The sequence below is a fragment of the Hirundo rustica genome, chromosome Z (assembly GCF_015227805.2).
Source record: "Hirundo rustica isolate bHirRus1 chromosome Z, bHirRus1.pri.v3, whole genome shotgun sequence".
In the NCBI taxonomy this organism is placed as follows: Eukaryota; Metazoa; Chordata; class Aves; order Passeriformes; family Hirundinidae; genus Hirundo; species Hirundo rustica.
In genome coordinates, this window is record NC_053488.1 from 28,570,346 (window position 1) to 28,587,682 (window position 17,337).

At 37.2% G+C, this 17,337-nt stretch overlaps 1 protein-coding gene across 1 annotated transcript; it reads left to right on the plus strand.

Moving 5' to 3' along the window:
• The first annotated feature begins 2,585 nt into the window (after window positions 1–2,585).
• On the plus strand, window positions 2,586–10,211 carry MLANA (melan-A). The gene is made up of 5 exons (XM_040089367.1): window positions 2,586–2,623; window positions 3,479–3,577; window positions 6,687–6,783; window positions 8,890–8,991; window positions 9,958–10,211. The coding sequence occupies exons 2-5, from the start codon at window positions 3,504–3,506 to the stop codon at window positions 10,024–10,026; spliced, it is 342 nt and encodes a 113-aa protein (XP_039945301.1). The 5' UTR covers window positions 2,586–2,623; window positions 3,479–3,503; the 3' UTR covers window positions 10,027–10,211.
• Window positions 10,212–17,337: the final 7,126 nt, after the last annotated feature.

Sequence of the window (17,337 nt, forward strand, 5' to 3'; positions counted from 1 at the left end):
CAAGGTAGGAGCAAGTTGAGGAGTAGCTTATTTTCAAAAAGATTTAAATCCGGCCTATAGTGGAACTCTTCAGCCTGGAAGCCAGACAATACCTCCTTCAAAGCAAGTTTGCAAACCACGGAGAGACAAGGATCCTCAGGATGAACTGAAAGGGATGTAATTCCTTATTTTCTCTTACTGTATTGTGTTACTGGTAATGTAGATTTAGCAGTGAAATACCTGTGAGTTTCAACTGAATTTCCCATAAAACTCAAACCTAAAGTATTTACTAAATCAGGTGTCAAGGTACTTGTGGTTTTCTTTGCTATGTGTGCTGTAGGAAGCCTCAAATGTCAGAGAAATATAATTATCAATTAAATGATGTAAATTATAAAAAATCCCAGGATCTTGTCCCAGAAAGATGGAATCATAAAGTCAACACCACAAAACCAATGATCAGCTATTCTTTTTCAAAGCTCAGGCCTCTTATTTTCAGTTACACCAGAAGCATGCATTTCCTATCTTCAAGATTCATTGGAGTGTCCTGGATTTGCCACAGGTTTGGCTATCAGAAAAAAACTGGGTTAGTTTGGGGTTTCTCCAACATACTCCTCTTCCATTCTCTCCTGAAAAGTTGCCTTTGAAAAGGTAACACCTTTGCAATCCATGTCAATTCCATGTGACTTTACACTGATGGAGTTATCAGCACTAAATAATAAATGAGAGAAATAAGATTTTTTAAAAAGTTGGAGATCAGAAGCAGGATGTGGTGTTTCATCTCCTCATCCACCCAACTCTTCAATAGCAGCATTCTGCATTTACATTCCAGATGGCACCACAGATTCATGACAAAGTTGTTATTTTTTTCCCTTTCTTGTTAAACTATTAACAAGAGATTCATTCAGAACATATAATATTCAAGCAGTTGACATTTTACCCCACACATCACTTGAGGCAAGTAAGGGTCAGAGACTGGATTTTACTACACGAAGAAATCACATAGATTATTAGTGTTTTGACTCTCACAAGATCAAGCAGTGCCCTTCAGTTATCATCCTCTTCCAGAAGTGAAGCTTTTCTTCAGGAAAACTCATGATTTGATAAGAAACTTTACAACTGTTTCAGAGTGCACACGCGCTGGCATGTTTCTTGGGAACTAGCATCCATTTACAGTTTTATACACATGGATATTTACAGAAACTTTCCTGCACCTCTTTCACCTTTGAAATTCCTGTTGAGTTCATCTGGGTTAACTTGCCCAAATTAGCAAGTTTATGCTCCTCACTGTTCATTCTTTCTGTACCCTTTATTTTTGCCTCTGCAAAAACTGTGTTGCTTCAAATTTTAATGGGTCTAGCAAAACCATTTAGATCCTTCTGGCACTAAACACAGAATGACTGAGTTTGGGGGGCACCTCTGGAGGTCCTGTGGTCTAACCCCCTGCTGCAGCAGAGCCAGTTGGAGCCAGTTACCCATGACTGTGTCCAGATGGCTTTTGCAGATCTCCAATGGGGGAGACTCAACAAACCCTCTGGGTATCTTGTGCCAGTGCCCAGTCATCCTCACAGAAAAAAGGCTTTTCTGATGTTCAGAGAGCCCAGCCTATGTTTCAGTCTGTGCTCACTGCCTCTGGCCCACTCACTAGGCACTACCATGGAAAAATATATAAAGACAGGACAGATTTTTACCATAATTAGGAAAAACACAGAAGCAGCCCCATACTAGCTAAAGAAATGGATGCTGGTCATTCACATTATCTCTCCTTTCCTATTTTCTTTTGAGTCTTTCAGCCATTTTCACCACATTTAGAGCCCAGTGCACAGCTTCAAAGACAAGTGCAAACTTAAAAGTGTGTAATCCTTCAAACTTCAAAAAATCTGTAGAGGAACAGAGAGGCTCAGATTAATGATTCATTAGGACAAATGACAAGCAGAACATGGTTCTTTTATCTCCTTGCTCTTTTGGCATTAACTAACTGCTGGTATATCACAGCGTGCAGACCTCTGAATCAATCAGAGACTGCCATTGCTTGCCTGAGCTTGTAAATGGAACTACTACAGTGTTAGTACAGGCAAAGGCCAGGCTTTTTAGTTCTGCAGCCCATGGGACAGACCCTCTCTTAGTTGTAGTATTTGCTTCTCAGTATAGAATTAAACTTATTTACCTTAATCTAAGACACTTCTGTCACAGGGTAATGAGTTTTGGTTCACATATACTAGTTTGCACAGTTTTCAAATGGTGCAAAAAGTGTGCATAAACAAAAGCTATAGTAAATACGTGCAAAAATTCCAGTAGTCTGTAACAAAATAAGCAGCCTTAGATAAAAACGTGTTTGAATCTAGAAAGAGTTTGCCCACTCTAGAAGCTTGGGCAGGTAAAAAGATGTTGGGCTGTCTCTCAGAGCACATATAATTCATCAAGAAATAAGATTTTCTGCTGCTTTTTAAGAGAGAAGGATGCAGAAGAAAAGGAGAAGTTGAGTCTTTGCCCCTTTCATGCTAATTAATGCATTCAGAAGCTGTACTGAAAGGAATTTAAACTCGTGATAGTCATAAGAGGACAGATCAAAGGAGAAAAAACCAGACCAAGTCTAAGAAAGCTGCATATGCCTTCAGTTAACAGACAGAATACACATCTGAAGGAGGTAAGATTTATATTTTTTTGTTTTACACAAAATTTTCAGCTTTGCTTAATAATTATTCTTTAGAAGAGGCTTGACTGTCTCTAAGTAAATGCAAAATGGTTTTTTTCCTCAGTTAGAGTACTCTTCAGTAAAGTCATTGTGTTTTATAATTTACCTGTATAAGGTAGGTAGATTAGTGGGATACTATCAAGTAGGATCTGTTGTTGTGCTCTTCACATTACAGAAACAGGATTATGTGTGGATTTCTTCTTCACTATATTTGACAGAATAGATTTTTAACTGTTCAGACAGCTACGATTATCACCTAAAGACTGGGAATAAAGACTGTAATATAAATTCCCTACACATCTGAGTTCAGATTGTCAGCAGACAAATCAGTATTCCCATCCAAAATTCAACAGATCTCTGAGAGTCTCCAGCGACTGAAACCTTGTCCCCTGAGTGCTTACAGGGAATAACTGAATAGAAAAACAACTATTTTAAAGAACAATATTGGTTTCTTTTCTCAACAGTTTTTCTTGTCTAGGTAAATTGCCTTTTTTTTCCTATATTCTAGATTTTGCTTCAGAAGTCTGCCATCATTTGGTACCTTAACAGATCACATCAAATTCTGCACTGTTACGCTCAGTTGCAAACACCTTGATATCAGTGGTGGTATGTAGACTATAGTTATGGTTTTGAGTGTTATCTTGAATTGCATGAGTTGCATGAGTACATTGATCTACTTGATTCTGAAGATATCAGATTAATCTGCCTCCCTAAAATGCTCCCATTAAAACAAAGAAGCTGAAAATACTATGCCTTAAAGGTAACAAATTATTTATCACACTGACACACTGTGTTTCTACCATAGAGGTTTGAGCAGGACCAACCTCACAAAATGCCCAGAAGATATAACCACCTGGATGGCAACTATTTCAGAGGGAAAGGACACATCTATTTCGCAGCAGAAGAGTAAGCATAAATCAAAACCTATGTTAGCATGTAAGCTGGGGAAAGAATTTGCATCGGAAGAAAAACAGAAAATTGTCTCCAAAAAGTCACTGTTGTACATTGACGGAGTGCCTTTTAAGTATCTTATAGTCCTCTCTATGTTTGTCATAGTGCAATCTTAGAGAGCCCTCAATGTTAAGAAAAGTCAGAATTGTAGAATTCAAGAATCTAGAGTTACATCATATGATCACAAGTCTTTAGCCTTTACCAGGTTTACTGATGCTTATTTAGAATTTATTTTTGAGGCTGTTGGAAGGTGATCTGTAGACTGAATCTCTAGATTCACAGACCTCTCTTAGGAACTTCAAACAGATGTTGTCTTAATTTCTGCCCCCAGAGAAATGGTTAAAAAAACCCCAAAAGACATCAATGCCATGCAAATGTGACTCACAAATTGTTTCTGGCAAATATTTTTTATCTTTGAATTACAATAAAATATGTTTGATCTGGGATTATTGGAGACACCACCCAGCTCACCAATAGATGTTTTATTACATCTATTTGTTTTATTAATTCCATTGTGTTTGGAATATCTATATGTGAATTATGCTGCTAGTACTGGCTTACTGGGCCCCAAACTTAATGATTTATTGCAAATATGCATACTGCAAGATAGCTGGCTCTCCATCAGCCCTGGCAAAAAGAATAAACAAAGGGGAAAGCTCTCTAATAGTCTATCCAAAGCAGTTCAGTTCTTAAAAAAAAAAAGAAAAAAAGCTGGCTAGTCACGTTACAGCACTTGAAACTAGGCATGCTCACCTCTATGCTGTGAATTCTAGTGGCTGCAACTGTAAGCAGTTTTTCTAGATATGCAAAACTGACACTCTCCTTCCAGTATCAGGAGAATTCTAGATATGAGCCCAGATTCCTAGCAGCACAACTTCCAGCTTTAACTGGAATTGCAAGAAATTGTGTACACTTTCCATACTAGCCTCTGGGTGTCGGGGGCTTACCCCAACATTGAGGTGGTTTCAGGGTCCTTTGCTCCCCTGCACAGCTCCGAGCCGAGCCGAAGGAAGAGACGGAGTTCTTAGGTTTAGATTTCTCAAGGTTGCATACTTCGTTTATTGTTTCTTATCTTACAATTTTCTCGGAGTTCGAGAAGATGTTCGCAGCTGCATGGATTCCTCACGTCTCCCCCCGAGCTGGGCTGTCCTTATCTTTTATACTAATTACTACGTATTTCTTGTTTACTATTTCTTACCAATGTCTATCACTATTACTAAAAAGGTCATCTTTACTTTGACCCAATCCTCACTAACTACTTTGTGCCACGTCAATGCAGCAATGGAGTGAGGGAAGAAGAAGGAGAAGGAGAAGGAGACAACGCCTCAGATTCTCCATCTTGTCCCCATTCACTTCAATGCTAGGAACCTAAAACTATTATTTTCTCATTCTAAACATAAGCTAAACTACCATTTCTCACATTCTTGTGGCCTGTAAACCTTCTCTCAGTGTAGGAAGTTTTTCCCATGGACTGAAATCAAAGCCAGTGTCTCTCTGAGCCCTGGGCTGGGGTCCCAGACCCCCCTGCCCAGGTCCCTGACCCTCCAGGGCAACCAAAGGAATGCCCTGGACTCCAACATCTGGGTAGTTAGGGAAGGAGTTAGATGGGGAATGTGCAGTCAGAAGTACCAGCTCCAGAAATACATTCTGGGGACATACAGGCTGATGGACAGCTAAAACAACAGAACATGTGACAAACAGACAGTCTAAAAATGTACAGAGGGCACCAGCTGCCTGGAGAAGTAGTCCCTCCAAGTTCGTACTGTGCTGGCGTGAGTGGCAAACCAGTGGAGCCACGTCACCACTTTGGCTGCATCAGAAAAGTGACTGCTGTGAGCTCTGTTCTTGGGTTAAACAGGCCTGCAGGCCACACAAAGTCTTCAAGGGGTGGGAGCAGCTTACATGATCCAGGTACTTGGGAAAAAGAAAATCCCTTTGTCTGCAAGGGGCTTCATGTTTCAAATAGCAAACAAAAAGTTCAGACAAAAAGGCAGCCTGTTCTGCCACACAAATCTGCTTGATCCTTTCAGGCTTTTTAGTTCACAAGGAAATACACCTTCATATGACTTGGGGTCAGTGAAAATGACAGCAAGTAGATATAAAAACTCTCTGGTAAGTCACGTAACACCCCACTAACACCATCTGGTCCCAATGAAAAAGCCTGAGGCAATTACTGCAAGGCAACTAGGCATAAGACATACAGAAGTACGTTAGAATGGATTTATCCTGATTCACATAGTAATTTTTTCCCCCAAACTCTTTTTCCTTTAATAATTTCATATATTATTCTGCTCCTGAACAGGCAAAGAACAACAACAAAAAAGGAGAATGAATTTGATATGTCCCAACAGGGAGGATATTAACACTAAAGGAATGGTTTCTATGAGCAGAAAATTTGAAATTACTTTGTCAGCTTGCTTTTTGACATAGAGTGGAACAGTGCTGCTTCTGCCAAGTCCCCATGAACAGTAGGAAGGATGTTTTACAGCAGTTTGCAAAGCATATTTTCCCTATAATGACCCAGTGACAACAATACTGTGCCTAGTATGTCATGCAGAAACGAAATCCTTATAGAACTCTTTCTGTATAATTCAAAGTTTCTTAGTCGTGTTTTAAGGTTGTAATGTGTTTTATGTATCAAAACCCCTCTTCTGTCATTAGAGGCTGTTGCAATATTATGCAATTAGGATACATTTTAAATACTTGCTGCCTAGAGAAATTTAGCATCATTGCAATTCACATTCAATTGCAATATCACAATGCTGTGATTTGCTAGATTTACAGACAGGTATGTTTTTGGAATCAGTAGTCACTGACAGATAATTATTTTCAAAGAAATATATTCTTAAAATGTTTAAGAACTTGGTAGAGAAATTAGCTAACAGCTAAATCTACAGCAACTGGCTGAAGTTATTGATACTTTACCTATTTTCAGAGGTAAATTCTGCTCCATGCTTTTCTCTGATAAAAGGACACTGACACAAACTTTTGGTCTAACCATTCTTGCTCTGGGGAGGATGCATCTAGCTGTGGTGCAAATTATTTTGTTTTGCTTTCCCAACAGAGCTCTGGGTATTGGACTTTTCATTTTGGTGCTGGCAATTTTACTTGCCTTTGGCTGCTGGTATTACAAAAGACGTAGCGGCTACAAAAGTCTGCAGGTAAGTGTGGCAGCTCATTTTCTGTCATGCTATTATTTTGATAACATATTACTTTGATTTGCATTACTTTAAAGCAGAGAACATCAAATCTGTAACAGGACATCATTCTCTCAAGCAGTATTTACACTGACATATATCACAGACAAAACCACACAACATGAAACACAACCTGTCCTGAACAACTTGCCAGACACACAAAGGGGTAAGAGGAACCAGAAGCAAAGGGACAGGTCGCCCAATTTTGCACAACACATCAGTAAAAAAAAAATTATCTGTAGGAAGCATTCTGTTTATCTTTACACAAAACAAAGAAATGTTCTTTGTCCCTTCATTTAAATAAAAGTAATATATTCACTGTTCCTAATATTTACCCCTAAATAAGGGGTAAAACCAGGTATGATTAGAGTAAATCTAGGAAGCAGAGCAGAAAAATAACTGTTACAAGGAGGTAAATATGCTCACATATTAGTGATGTGTGATTCATCCATATAAAATCTGACTTGCAGTTTTAAAATTTACAAAAAAAAAAAGTGGCATGGGTTTGAGATTTGTTTTCTTAAGACTACTTTAAAAATATTTTAATTTGTATCTTCTTAGAAAATATTTTAAAAAAAGGTACAATCCTTCTCATAATATCTATTGTTAGAAGTTTTATTTTTGAAGTTTTGCTCCCTCTCCTATGAAAAGGAGGTATTTTTGAATTCTGTAAAGTGAAAGCATCTTACGGTTTAACCTCAGACAGCAATTAATCACTGTGTAGACACTTGCTTACTTCCCACTGCCACCCTGGTGTGGAGAAGAATTGGTAAGAAAAGGTGAACTTTACGGGTTGAGATAAGAACAGCACAAAAATTGAAACAAAATATAATCATCTACTACTAATAATCATAATAATGAAAAGGAAAGAAAGCAGTAAAATCCCAAAGAAACAAGTGATGCCCAGTACTGTTTCTCACCAACCCCAACTGATGTCCATCTCTTTCTTAAGCAGCAGTCAGCCCCTCCCAGCCAAATCCCTTATTTATATACTGAGCATGATGTTCTCTGGTGTGGAATACCCCTTTGGCTAGTCCAGCTCTGATGTCCCAGACATGAGCCCTTCCAGTTTCTTGTGCACCCACTCTGTGGCAGAGCATGAGCCACTGAAAAGTCCTGGGCTTAGAGTAAGAGCTAGTGAACAAAAACCAAATCATCATTGTCTTATCAGCATTAGTCTAATAATGAATTTTAAAAAAAGCGCTGCACCAGCTGTTTAAAAAAAAATGAACTCTACTCCATCATCCTGAAAAAAGGCCAAAGCTTTATCCAAATATATGTTTTACAGTATCTTTTAGTTATCCTAATATTTTTGAGAAGATATAAACTGTGACTCAAAAACGCAGCAAAAGCTCTCATCTAAGTCAGCAAGTACTTTTCCTTGCCGTTTCTGGTAACTTTGTCCCACTCTCTTTCTATCCAAGTATCCAGCTATCCAATACATATATCAACTTGCAGAATATCTAAAAATTGAACTTTCATAGTGAAATGTTGCAAAAATGAAGGTAATACTCAAAAAAATCCCTTCAAAAGTCAAATCAAATGCCTACTTTGTATATCCTGGCAAAAAAAAAAAAAAAAAAAAAAAAAAAAAAAAAAAAAAAAAAAAAAAAAAAAAAAGCATAATCTGTTTTTTAATTCCTTCTCATCACAAATTGCTACTTTCTGGCTTTGAAAATCATATTTTTCTTAGGCTGTTTTTGGCTAGGGGAGAACTGGTACAGAATGTGTACAAAAGAAATGTTGAAAAAATGGAAAACAAAAAGGTTGCAAACTAAGGAAAAGAAATGGGTGGCATAAAAAAGAGGAGGCATTTGGGTACATGAAATGTAAGCTCCTGCATCAGTCTGGGACCTAAAAATGTGATACTTATTTTTCTGGCAATGTAATTGGATTACACAGGAGAGCATATATGTCAGCAGGGACAGCAAAAAGTGCTAGTTATCTTACTTGCATTGTGTCTAATCCCAGATTCTAATACATTCTGTTTATGTGCTATCAAATTTTGCTCCAACTTCACAGTCTCTTCTTCCTTTCACCTTCCCCATATTTCTTTATGATCTGTCACAGAGCAAAAGCTCTAGTGTGAGCACAATACGAAACGTGGTAGGTGGGGGAGAAATACTGGACTGCAAAATGGCTCTGCAGGGCTACAGAGACTTTAATTCTGTGGTAAGTTGCAACTCAAGATCTCACTTAAAACTGAGTAAGACATAGTGAGATAATATTGTTAAACAGGCACTTGATGATTTCTCCCGTGGTGTATTCTCTCATACTTTGAGTCTTCAATGCCTCAATATCAACTTAGAAAATACTAGTTGGAAAATTTTTTTTAAAAAAATAATAAATCTACTATTTAGAATGCTTATTTTAAAAGTTATTGTCTTCAATTTACATTTATTCTTAAACTGAATGATCATTCTGCAATCTTTTAGAAAGATGCAACACCTGAATGCTAAAATATACGGAAAAACCCCAATTGTTTTTCTACCATGTTGACTATAGTAAAAAATTTATTTTCTATCATTCTGACAAATAACAAATGGGTTGTGTCTGGTATACTGTACTCTGAGAAACATTATCAGGGAACATTATAAAACTTCAATGTGGTAGCTCTTCTAATCATTATGAAAAGATGAACATTTAAACTTTCAATTTCCAAAAAGGTAATTGAAGTGATAAATATATATAAATGGGTATGTTTAAATTGCTTTAGAATTGAGAAGAGGCTAACTTCAAACAGTTTTAAATAAGCTGCTCAAATTTTTACCACTAGAAATAAGACAATTTGCCTGCATTGTCTCTTAAAGAAAAGCTTCAATATTTGTCTGAATTATCAATCTAAAACCACCTCATATATATAAGAAAAATATTCCTGCCTTTATAACACCAAAAATTCTCACTTTGGATGAACAGTAACAATAAAGTGAAGCTGATGCAAAACCAGAAAACATACTACTTAAAAAGTAACCTTAAACAATAGACACAATGAATAAGCTCAGATTCTTTAAATCATAGAACTGTATCTAATAGTAGTAAACAGCTTGCTGTGTGTTTAATGTCATTCTCCTGTCATTTTTCTTTTAACTCAATTGTTTGGGTATTTTTGATCTTTCACCCCCATTTTCCTTACCATAGGTACCTGATGCTCCACCAGCTTATGACAAAATTGCTGCAGATCAGTCACCACCACCTTATTCACCATGATAACATGAAATTTGAAACCCTAAACATAGTGATTCCATTTCTTCATGCTCGCTTTTTATTTCCTGTATATGCTTAACTTTCTTAAAGTAAAAATTATACAAAAGAAAACAAAGTATTTTCATTAGCAGTTGCTGAGAACTATTCCTGCTTAATTTACAGAACGGGTCCTTGAAATGCCTTAATAAATCTGAATGTGCTTTTGTTTTAAGCTTTTCACTTCTTGAGGTCAGATTAATATATTACGGTCTGGTCATCTTGAATCCTTCATAGGTCTACAAAGATCTGTAATCATACACTATTCAGTATGAATCAGAGTAAAAAGTGATGGCACCTTTGTTTTCATCTTTCTCATTTAGTTTCCCTTTCTTTAAAAAATAATTTTAAAACCTTAAAACCCAATAACAACAACAAAAACCACACACAAGAAAACCAAAACAAAAACAACCCCCCAACTATTCCTTAGAATGTGATGTAAAAGAATCTGTCCCAAAATGAACCAAACCATTTGACTAATGTCCTCTTACAGATTGTTTCCCTCATCAGTTTTAAGATTAACTTTCAAAAAGTGACTATATTTTACAACACAGTTTTACCTCGCATCACTTGTTTATGTACCTCTATTGAATTAATTCCTTATAAAACATGATCTAAGCAATCTAGGAGTTTCTGCTTGGAGTCCATGCTATTTCATACTGTGAATGGGTATAATGACATCACCTTGTGGCAGTCATGTGAGAGAGCAAAAGAACTTTGTAAATACAAATATTTACACATAATTTCTTTCTAATATGGTGAAGCTATATAAGAAAATGCACAAAAAAGTGTTTATTGAAAAACATAGAAGACAGCAGACTGCTACATGTTAATTTTCCCAGCTTGCCAGAACATATAGTTATTGTTTACTCAGCCTTTTTTTGTTATTGCTTGCTTGCCATATTATTACTTAAGATTATATGCAGATCAATAAATTTACACACAAGGCCTGATATCTCACAGCAAGAGGCAGCTAAAATGGCAAAACATTTATTAAAATCAAAAGTAGTTACAGAAGACAGATGATTTCATGAAGCAATTATTAAGTGCTTTAGGTAAAGAATCTAGTTCTTTGTCATCAAATATGCAAATACAAACATCTTAAAACAAAAAATGTTTTCAACAGAAGGCACAGTTACTTGCCTAACATAAACTCCATATATGTTGATAAATAATAAGACAGGTTTTTGAAAATATTTCTTTTGTAATAAAAATGTTTATATAACATTTAATATATATTTTATATAAATTAGTTAAATTGTTGGAGGGTAATAAATATCAGTAATTGCTGTGTAAGTTTATAATCCATCCATATGTTTTTATAAATTTAGTTGATATATTTATTTAGAAACTTAGAGATATATTTTAACCTAAAAAGCTGTCTTACCTGTGTCATTTCCAATATACACCTGTCGGGAAAAAAAACTGTAGAATTATTTAGCAACAGGAAGAAAACTGCACAGGAAAACATAAAAAATGCCATCTTATAGCTACTAAGCACTAGAGATCCAGAACACAATGGCTGACTAAGTTTCTTGCAGGACTGATAAACTAAAGCTTGAGGATGTTATCTTTAGCAACTCAGCACTCTGCATTTGTCTACTCTAGGGTAGCATCCTTTCAAAAGACTGTAGTGCTACAGTGGAATAGAACTGACATAGACAGTCATTTTCTCATGTCTGAGAAAAAAATCAGTTAAAAAATTAACAGTTATTATTTACTATGAAGAAGTGAAGTGCTTAGAGTTCAAAAAGCCTTACTAGATTGCACACAATTTTAGTAGTGTCAGAATGAAATATTTTACCAGATGTTGCAAAAGCTCATGAGGAAGTTAACACTGATGAAGTAGAAATATTATTTTCTTTGTGGAACTATGTAAGGCCAAATTGTTAAAACTCCTCAGGAGCCAGAACTGGAACAATTAAACTTTGAGCTGAATTTATAGATACTTAAGGATAGGTAAGCCCCTCTTGGAAACCTATCCTTAGTTTTCAGAAAGTCCTCTCCTTTTTTCTCTTGGTGAAAGCAGTATTTCTGCTTTACAGACACAGTTAGACAGTGGTCTCAGATTTAAGTGCATTAAAATAATAGCATGAAATAGAGCTTCACAGAACACTCAAATAGTTCTTCTATTCTTCATCACTCATGCTGAATACCATTCTAAATTCTATTTATCAAATCTGGCTCTATACCCAGTGATGCTACCTGGCACAGTCTGGCTGCTGACACATTAAAAAAAACCAAACAAAAAACCAACAACAACAAAAAAACCACCCCAACAAACAACAACAAAAAACTAAACAAAAACCCCCAAACAAACAAAAGACCAAACAAAAACCCCACCACTGATACAAGGCAGGTCAGACCTTGAAAACAAGAGACCTGTAATTGCCAAAGGTGAATGATTCAAGAACTTTCGGCGTTACACTCAGTAACACTACACTTTACCAGAGACTAGTTAAAACATCCCAGGACATTTGTTCCTTTAAAAAGAAATGCACAGAAATGTTTTAACTACTGTACATGAAAAACATGGTATAGAGTGTTCTATCTACCTGGAAAGTCTTTCAGATTAGATAGTTACATCACCCCAGAGCAGCAACTGGTCACCAAAATTTAGATTCATAATTTCTTTAGTTTGATCGTGCATGTAATAGAGAGGATGTAAATCAAAAAAGAACCAAAAGTCAAAGAGGATCTTCTGCTCCTCTGGTTTTTATCCCCTTTGCAATCAGGCTGCTATCAGACGCCTTGTATTACAACAATAATTTTGAACAAACTTATATTTGTGCTTGATTTTCTTCCATCAAATAAAGCTAATGAAGAAATTCAAGCAATTTGAGTTTTTCCCCAGGATGCTGATGAAGAGGTGGCTGGTCATAGCTGGAGAATAGAGCTCTGCTTGCTGCTTATCTGCACTGTCAGAGCAGCAGATGCACTGTTACTAAAGCTTATCTGTACAAGAGGATCTTAGGAGCTTCTCCATAGCTAGGCATGGAACCCTTACAGAGATGTAAGAAATTCTTCAAAAACAGACCCCTTGCTAATACAGTGTGTTTTGGTCAGATTGGTAAATTAGAATGGCAATAGCAGTTGCACTGTCTGTGTTTGGATTTATGGTATGATCCTGTTGGATTATCTACTTTCTAACAGAGTTACAAGCCTCAATGTAGCCTTCAAAGCTATTGAGCAAAGGTAAAATGCAGCAGGTCCCGATGAGTTTGATCTTCCTGGAATACTGCACCATGCAACAAAGCACTCTCTTCAGCCAAGAGCCAAAGAGTCTAAGTGCTGTCGTAAAAGACAGTAACACAAACCTTCCATAGGAAGCACTTGCTTTTTTAGAATCTCACTAGTGTAGTGTAAATGACCAGCATTTGCAGCTGGTTGCTAGGACAAACCAGTAATATTCACCTCAGCAATGTCTTTCGTCTTAACTCCTGCTACAGCTGGGGATATATATGTTATCTTGGCCCTAAGAACTGTATAAGTATTAGCCATATTGCTTGTAATTTTTCAGTGAAATACTTTGATTCATTTTTATGTCTAATATTGGTAGAATATTCACTACTTTGTTGGTGTTATGTCCATGTACTCATCTGACATGAGTACATTTTTTGCCTTTAAAAGCAAACTTCTTTTCACTTCTTATGTAAAGGAAAAGGTTAATGACTTTTTTTTTGTCTTTGGAGAAGTAGCATTTATGCACTTGTACTTTTCTGTTGACTGCATATTAAACTGTACAACAAGGTTGAAAGGTTGTTGTGTGCTCATGCCATTTCATTAAACATATTTTACTGCCCATTATAGCTGAAAAGTGCTCAAAAATTTCCAGTGTCATCTTTTGGACACAGATCTGCACTGAACTTTACATGCAGTAATAAAGGTAAACTAGCAGCATGTCATGGGTTAGTACAGTTTGGTTTTTTAGTTATAGAAGAATGTAGAATAATTCTCCAGGTCAGGACCTGGGAATTGCTTTTAAAAAGACAGGGACCTATCAGAGGGTTAGTTGGAATATTGGCATCTGTTTTGACCACTGAAAATTGTCGGCTACGACTTTGGGAAGTACCATATAAAACCCCTTGATTTCCTGTAGGTGGGTCTTTTTCCTTCTTACCTTTGGCCAGAGACAGACAGGTAACATCGAGCTGGGCCTGCTGCTCCCCCCTTTTGGGCAGGGAGCTGGCCTGAGGCCTGGCTGGATTCCATCAGCTCCCAAGGTGAGGGGGGAAGGAGAGGTTGCTGCTTTACAACAACTACTTTCTCTGAACTTCCCTGGAGCAGGGAGAGATCTCTGCCGGGCCTCTGATAAGAGCTATGGGCACCATTTGGGCTGAGGCCACCCTGATTTACACCAAGGCGTGGGCTGAGAAGGCATTTATGATCCTGCCTGGGTTTTTTTGTGATTCCGGACTGCCCGAGTGCTCCGATCGCTAATGTTTCTGTGTGAGTTCTTCCTCCCCCACCAGTGCAGCCTTGAATGTCTAATACTACTATGAGCTACAGAGAGAGAGACAAAGACTCCGAGCAGATTTAACCCTTTCCTAGCAACATGAAGCTTCCAGAGCTTGGCCCTTCTCTGAGAGAGCAAGAAAGGACAGAGTGAACATAAAGAAAAAAACAGCATGAAGTCAGTAGAGCAAGAGTGAAAAGACTATTGAGACAGAGAGTTGAAGAGTTGGTTCTTCCATTCTTACTTGAGTCATGGAAATGAACTCTATATTTAGGTCATTCTTTTAAATCATGAGAAAGATATGCATTTGGGGAGATGATGGTTTTGATTTGTGTGTGGATTTGAGCAAAGGTGTTTGTGATAGACTAAATAATATTAATTCTATAAGATGCTTGAACAGAGATAAAGATGAGAAGCCCCCTGCACCAGTGAAGAAGTAAGATATCTCTGTACCTTGAGATGAAGAATCCTTTGCTTTAGAGTTAGTCATCTTTAAAAGGTGACACCCCAGTATGCAAAAGTCTAAGACCCATGTCCCATAAGCAGCTTGGGAAACTGCTCCTGGGAGGGTCACAAAGGCAGGTTTCTCCGGGCAGTTGTTTTTGTGACAGTTTAAAACCCTCAAGAGAACTGTTCTGGGTTGTCAGTGAGACCCATGACTCTAAGAGAGACTCTTCCCTTAAAGAATTGATGAAAGACTATTGTCAGATAGTGAAACTGACAGAAAATTACAAGTTTTGTCTCTTTATGTTGTTTTGTAGGAAAGTGAACAGTTTGTAAGGGGAGGGAAGAGTGTTTTTGGAGTTTCATTCTGTTTTAGTTTTTTTCCAACTTTCTTTTTTCTATTCTTTTAGTGTGTGTTAATAAAACTATTTGTTCGTTTCTAAGTTTGAGCCTGCTTTGTTTTTCTCCTAGTCTCTCTCCCACAGAAAAAGAGTGAGTACTAAGACCAGAATTTAGTGAACATGAAACCACTACATTAATTGGTGTTTCTGCCCAGTTTTGAAATTAAAACTATTACACATAAAGTTTAAAAAGCTGTCAACAGGTATTACCTACATATCCCATATATGCTGCCAGCTAAAACCCAGCACTTGTGCACTTTTTGGAACTGACCCTCCATAATTTGCAGCCTCAGAGTAACTCTAATTTTTACTTTACTTCCTTTACCCAAAAAGTCCAAAAAGTCCTTGGCTCAAAGCCAGCAGCCTTAGATTTCTAATGAACAGAATGAACTATTGCTTCCACTGCTGCCAAAATTTAGCTCTTCTAGACATTTTGTCCATGTAAATTTTACTCTTGTGCCAATACAAAAGACTACATTTTTGGGGGTAGTGGTGTTTGAACTGCCTTGTGCTCACAGAAATATGAAGAAGAAAGGCTCATCCATCTCATTCTCATCCACCATGAACCATCTCCCAAATAGCACCAGATCACGTCTCTCATGCTAGAACAGATTGCCTAGAGAGGTTGTGGAGTCTCCCTCACTGGAAATATTCAAGAACTGTCTGGATGCAATCCTGTGCAATATGCTCTGGGATGATCCTACTTGAGCAGGGAGATTGGACCTGGTGACCTCCTGCGGTACCTTCCAATCTGGCCCATTCTCTGCTTCTTTGATCCTATGACATCTATTCAGCAAAAAAACCCCAGAGACTACTGGGCCCTATTTAACTAGAAAAAAAGGGCAGAATGTATAATCCATTGTGCAACACTATTGATATTTAATGTCACAAATACTATTGACATTAAATGTTAGTTATTGCCTTCTCTTTCTTCCTCAGACAGCTCTTTGCATGGGATAGCTGCAAACTCCAATCTTGGTGGATTCATATGGGTGAGAATCTGAACAGTGCTTAAACAGCACATGTGCCTTCACATTTCCAAACATTTTAGTATAGCCTCAATTAGATCTTTGGACCACATGCTTTATTTGCTCCTTTCCTGACAGATACATCACATGAGTTCAAATCAGTACAAAACAGAGTGATGGCCTAATATAAATACTTCAATACTTAGTCTTTCAATACTGATTTTGTAAAGTCTTTTCAACTGCACTATAGCTTCCATCTCTGGATGGGAGAAACAGAATTCTGTGCTGCACATTTGCTATGTTCTCTGCATTCACAGAAAAGCAGCCTTCCTTCTTCATAGCTTTTTTTTTTTTTTTTTTTCCATTTACCTTAGCATCATCTTGTAGGGGAAAGATCTGACTCATTTTTGTTCAAAATAATTAACTTAAGAAAAAGGTGTCATCTTCCAAGTTCCTTCAATTTGTCGTTTCTCACTCACCTTGGCAAAAGTAATTGATATCTATTTCTCCATAGCACCATGTACACCTCATTGCTCCTGACACTCTGGACCAAAAGAGTGGCCCTTTTTTGACATAGTTCAGTGCTAATTTGTTCCTGCAGTTGTTTACAGGAGGAATTTTAGGACTGTCATCTGGAAGCCATAAAAAAGAAAAACCTTAGAATTGCTTCAGAATTTGCATTAAAACAAAAAATCATAATGGTAAGTGGGAATATTTCTTGACATTAATATCCTGTAGAGAAATCATTGTAAGGATTCAGGTGTCAGATGTCTGTCTTGTTATAAATTACTATTTCTCTATCTCCAGGAAACTTAACCTGAACATTTTTGGTATCAGCATAGATTTAAGAAGCTTGTCTTTCTTACATTCATAACTCCCAGGATATGCAGCCCACATGATCTTCACTTCCTGGATTTTGGCCCCAACAACAATTTCAGCCAACTCCTCATTCAAACCTTCTGCTGTTTAACAGGATTTATGCACCTCTCCTACCACTTCTTATAATGGA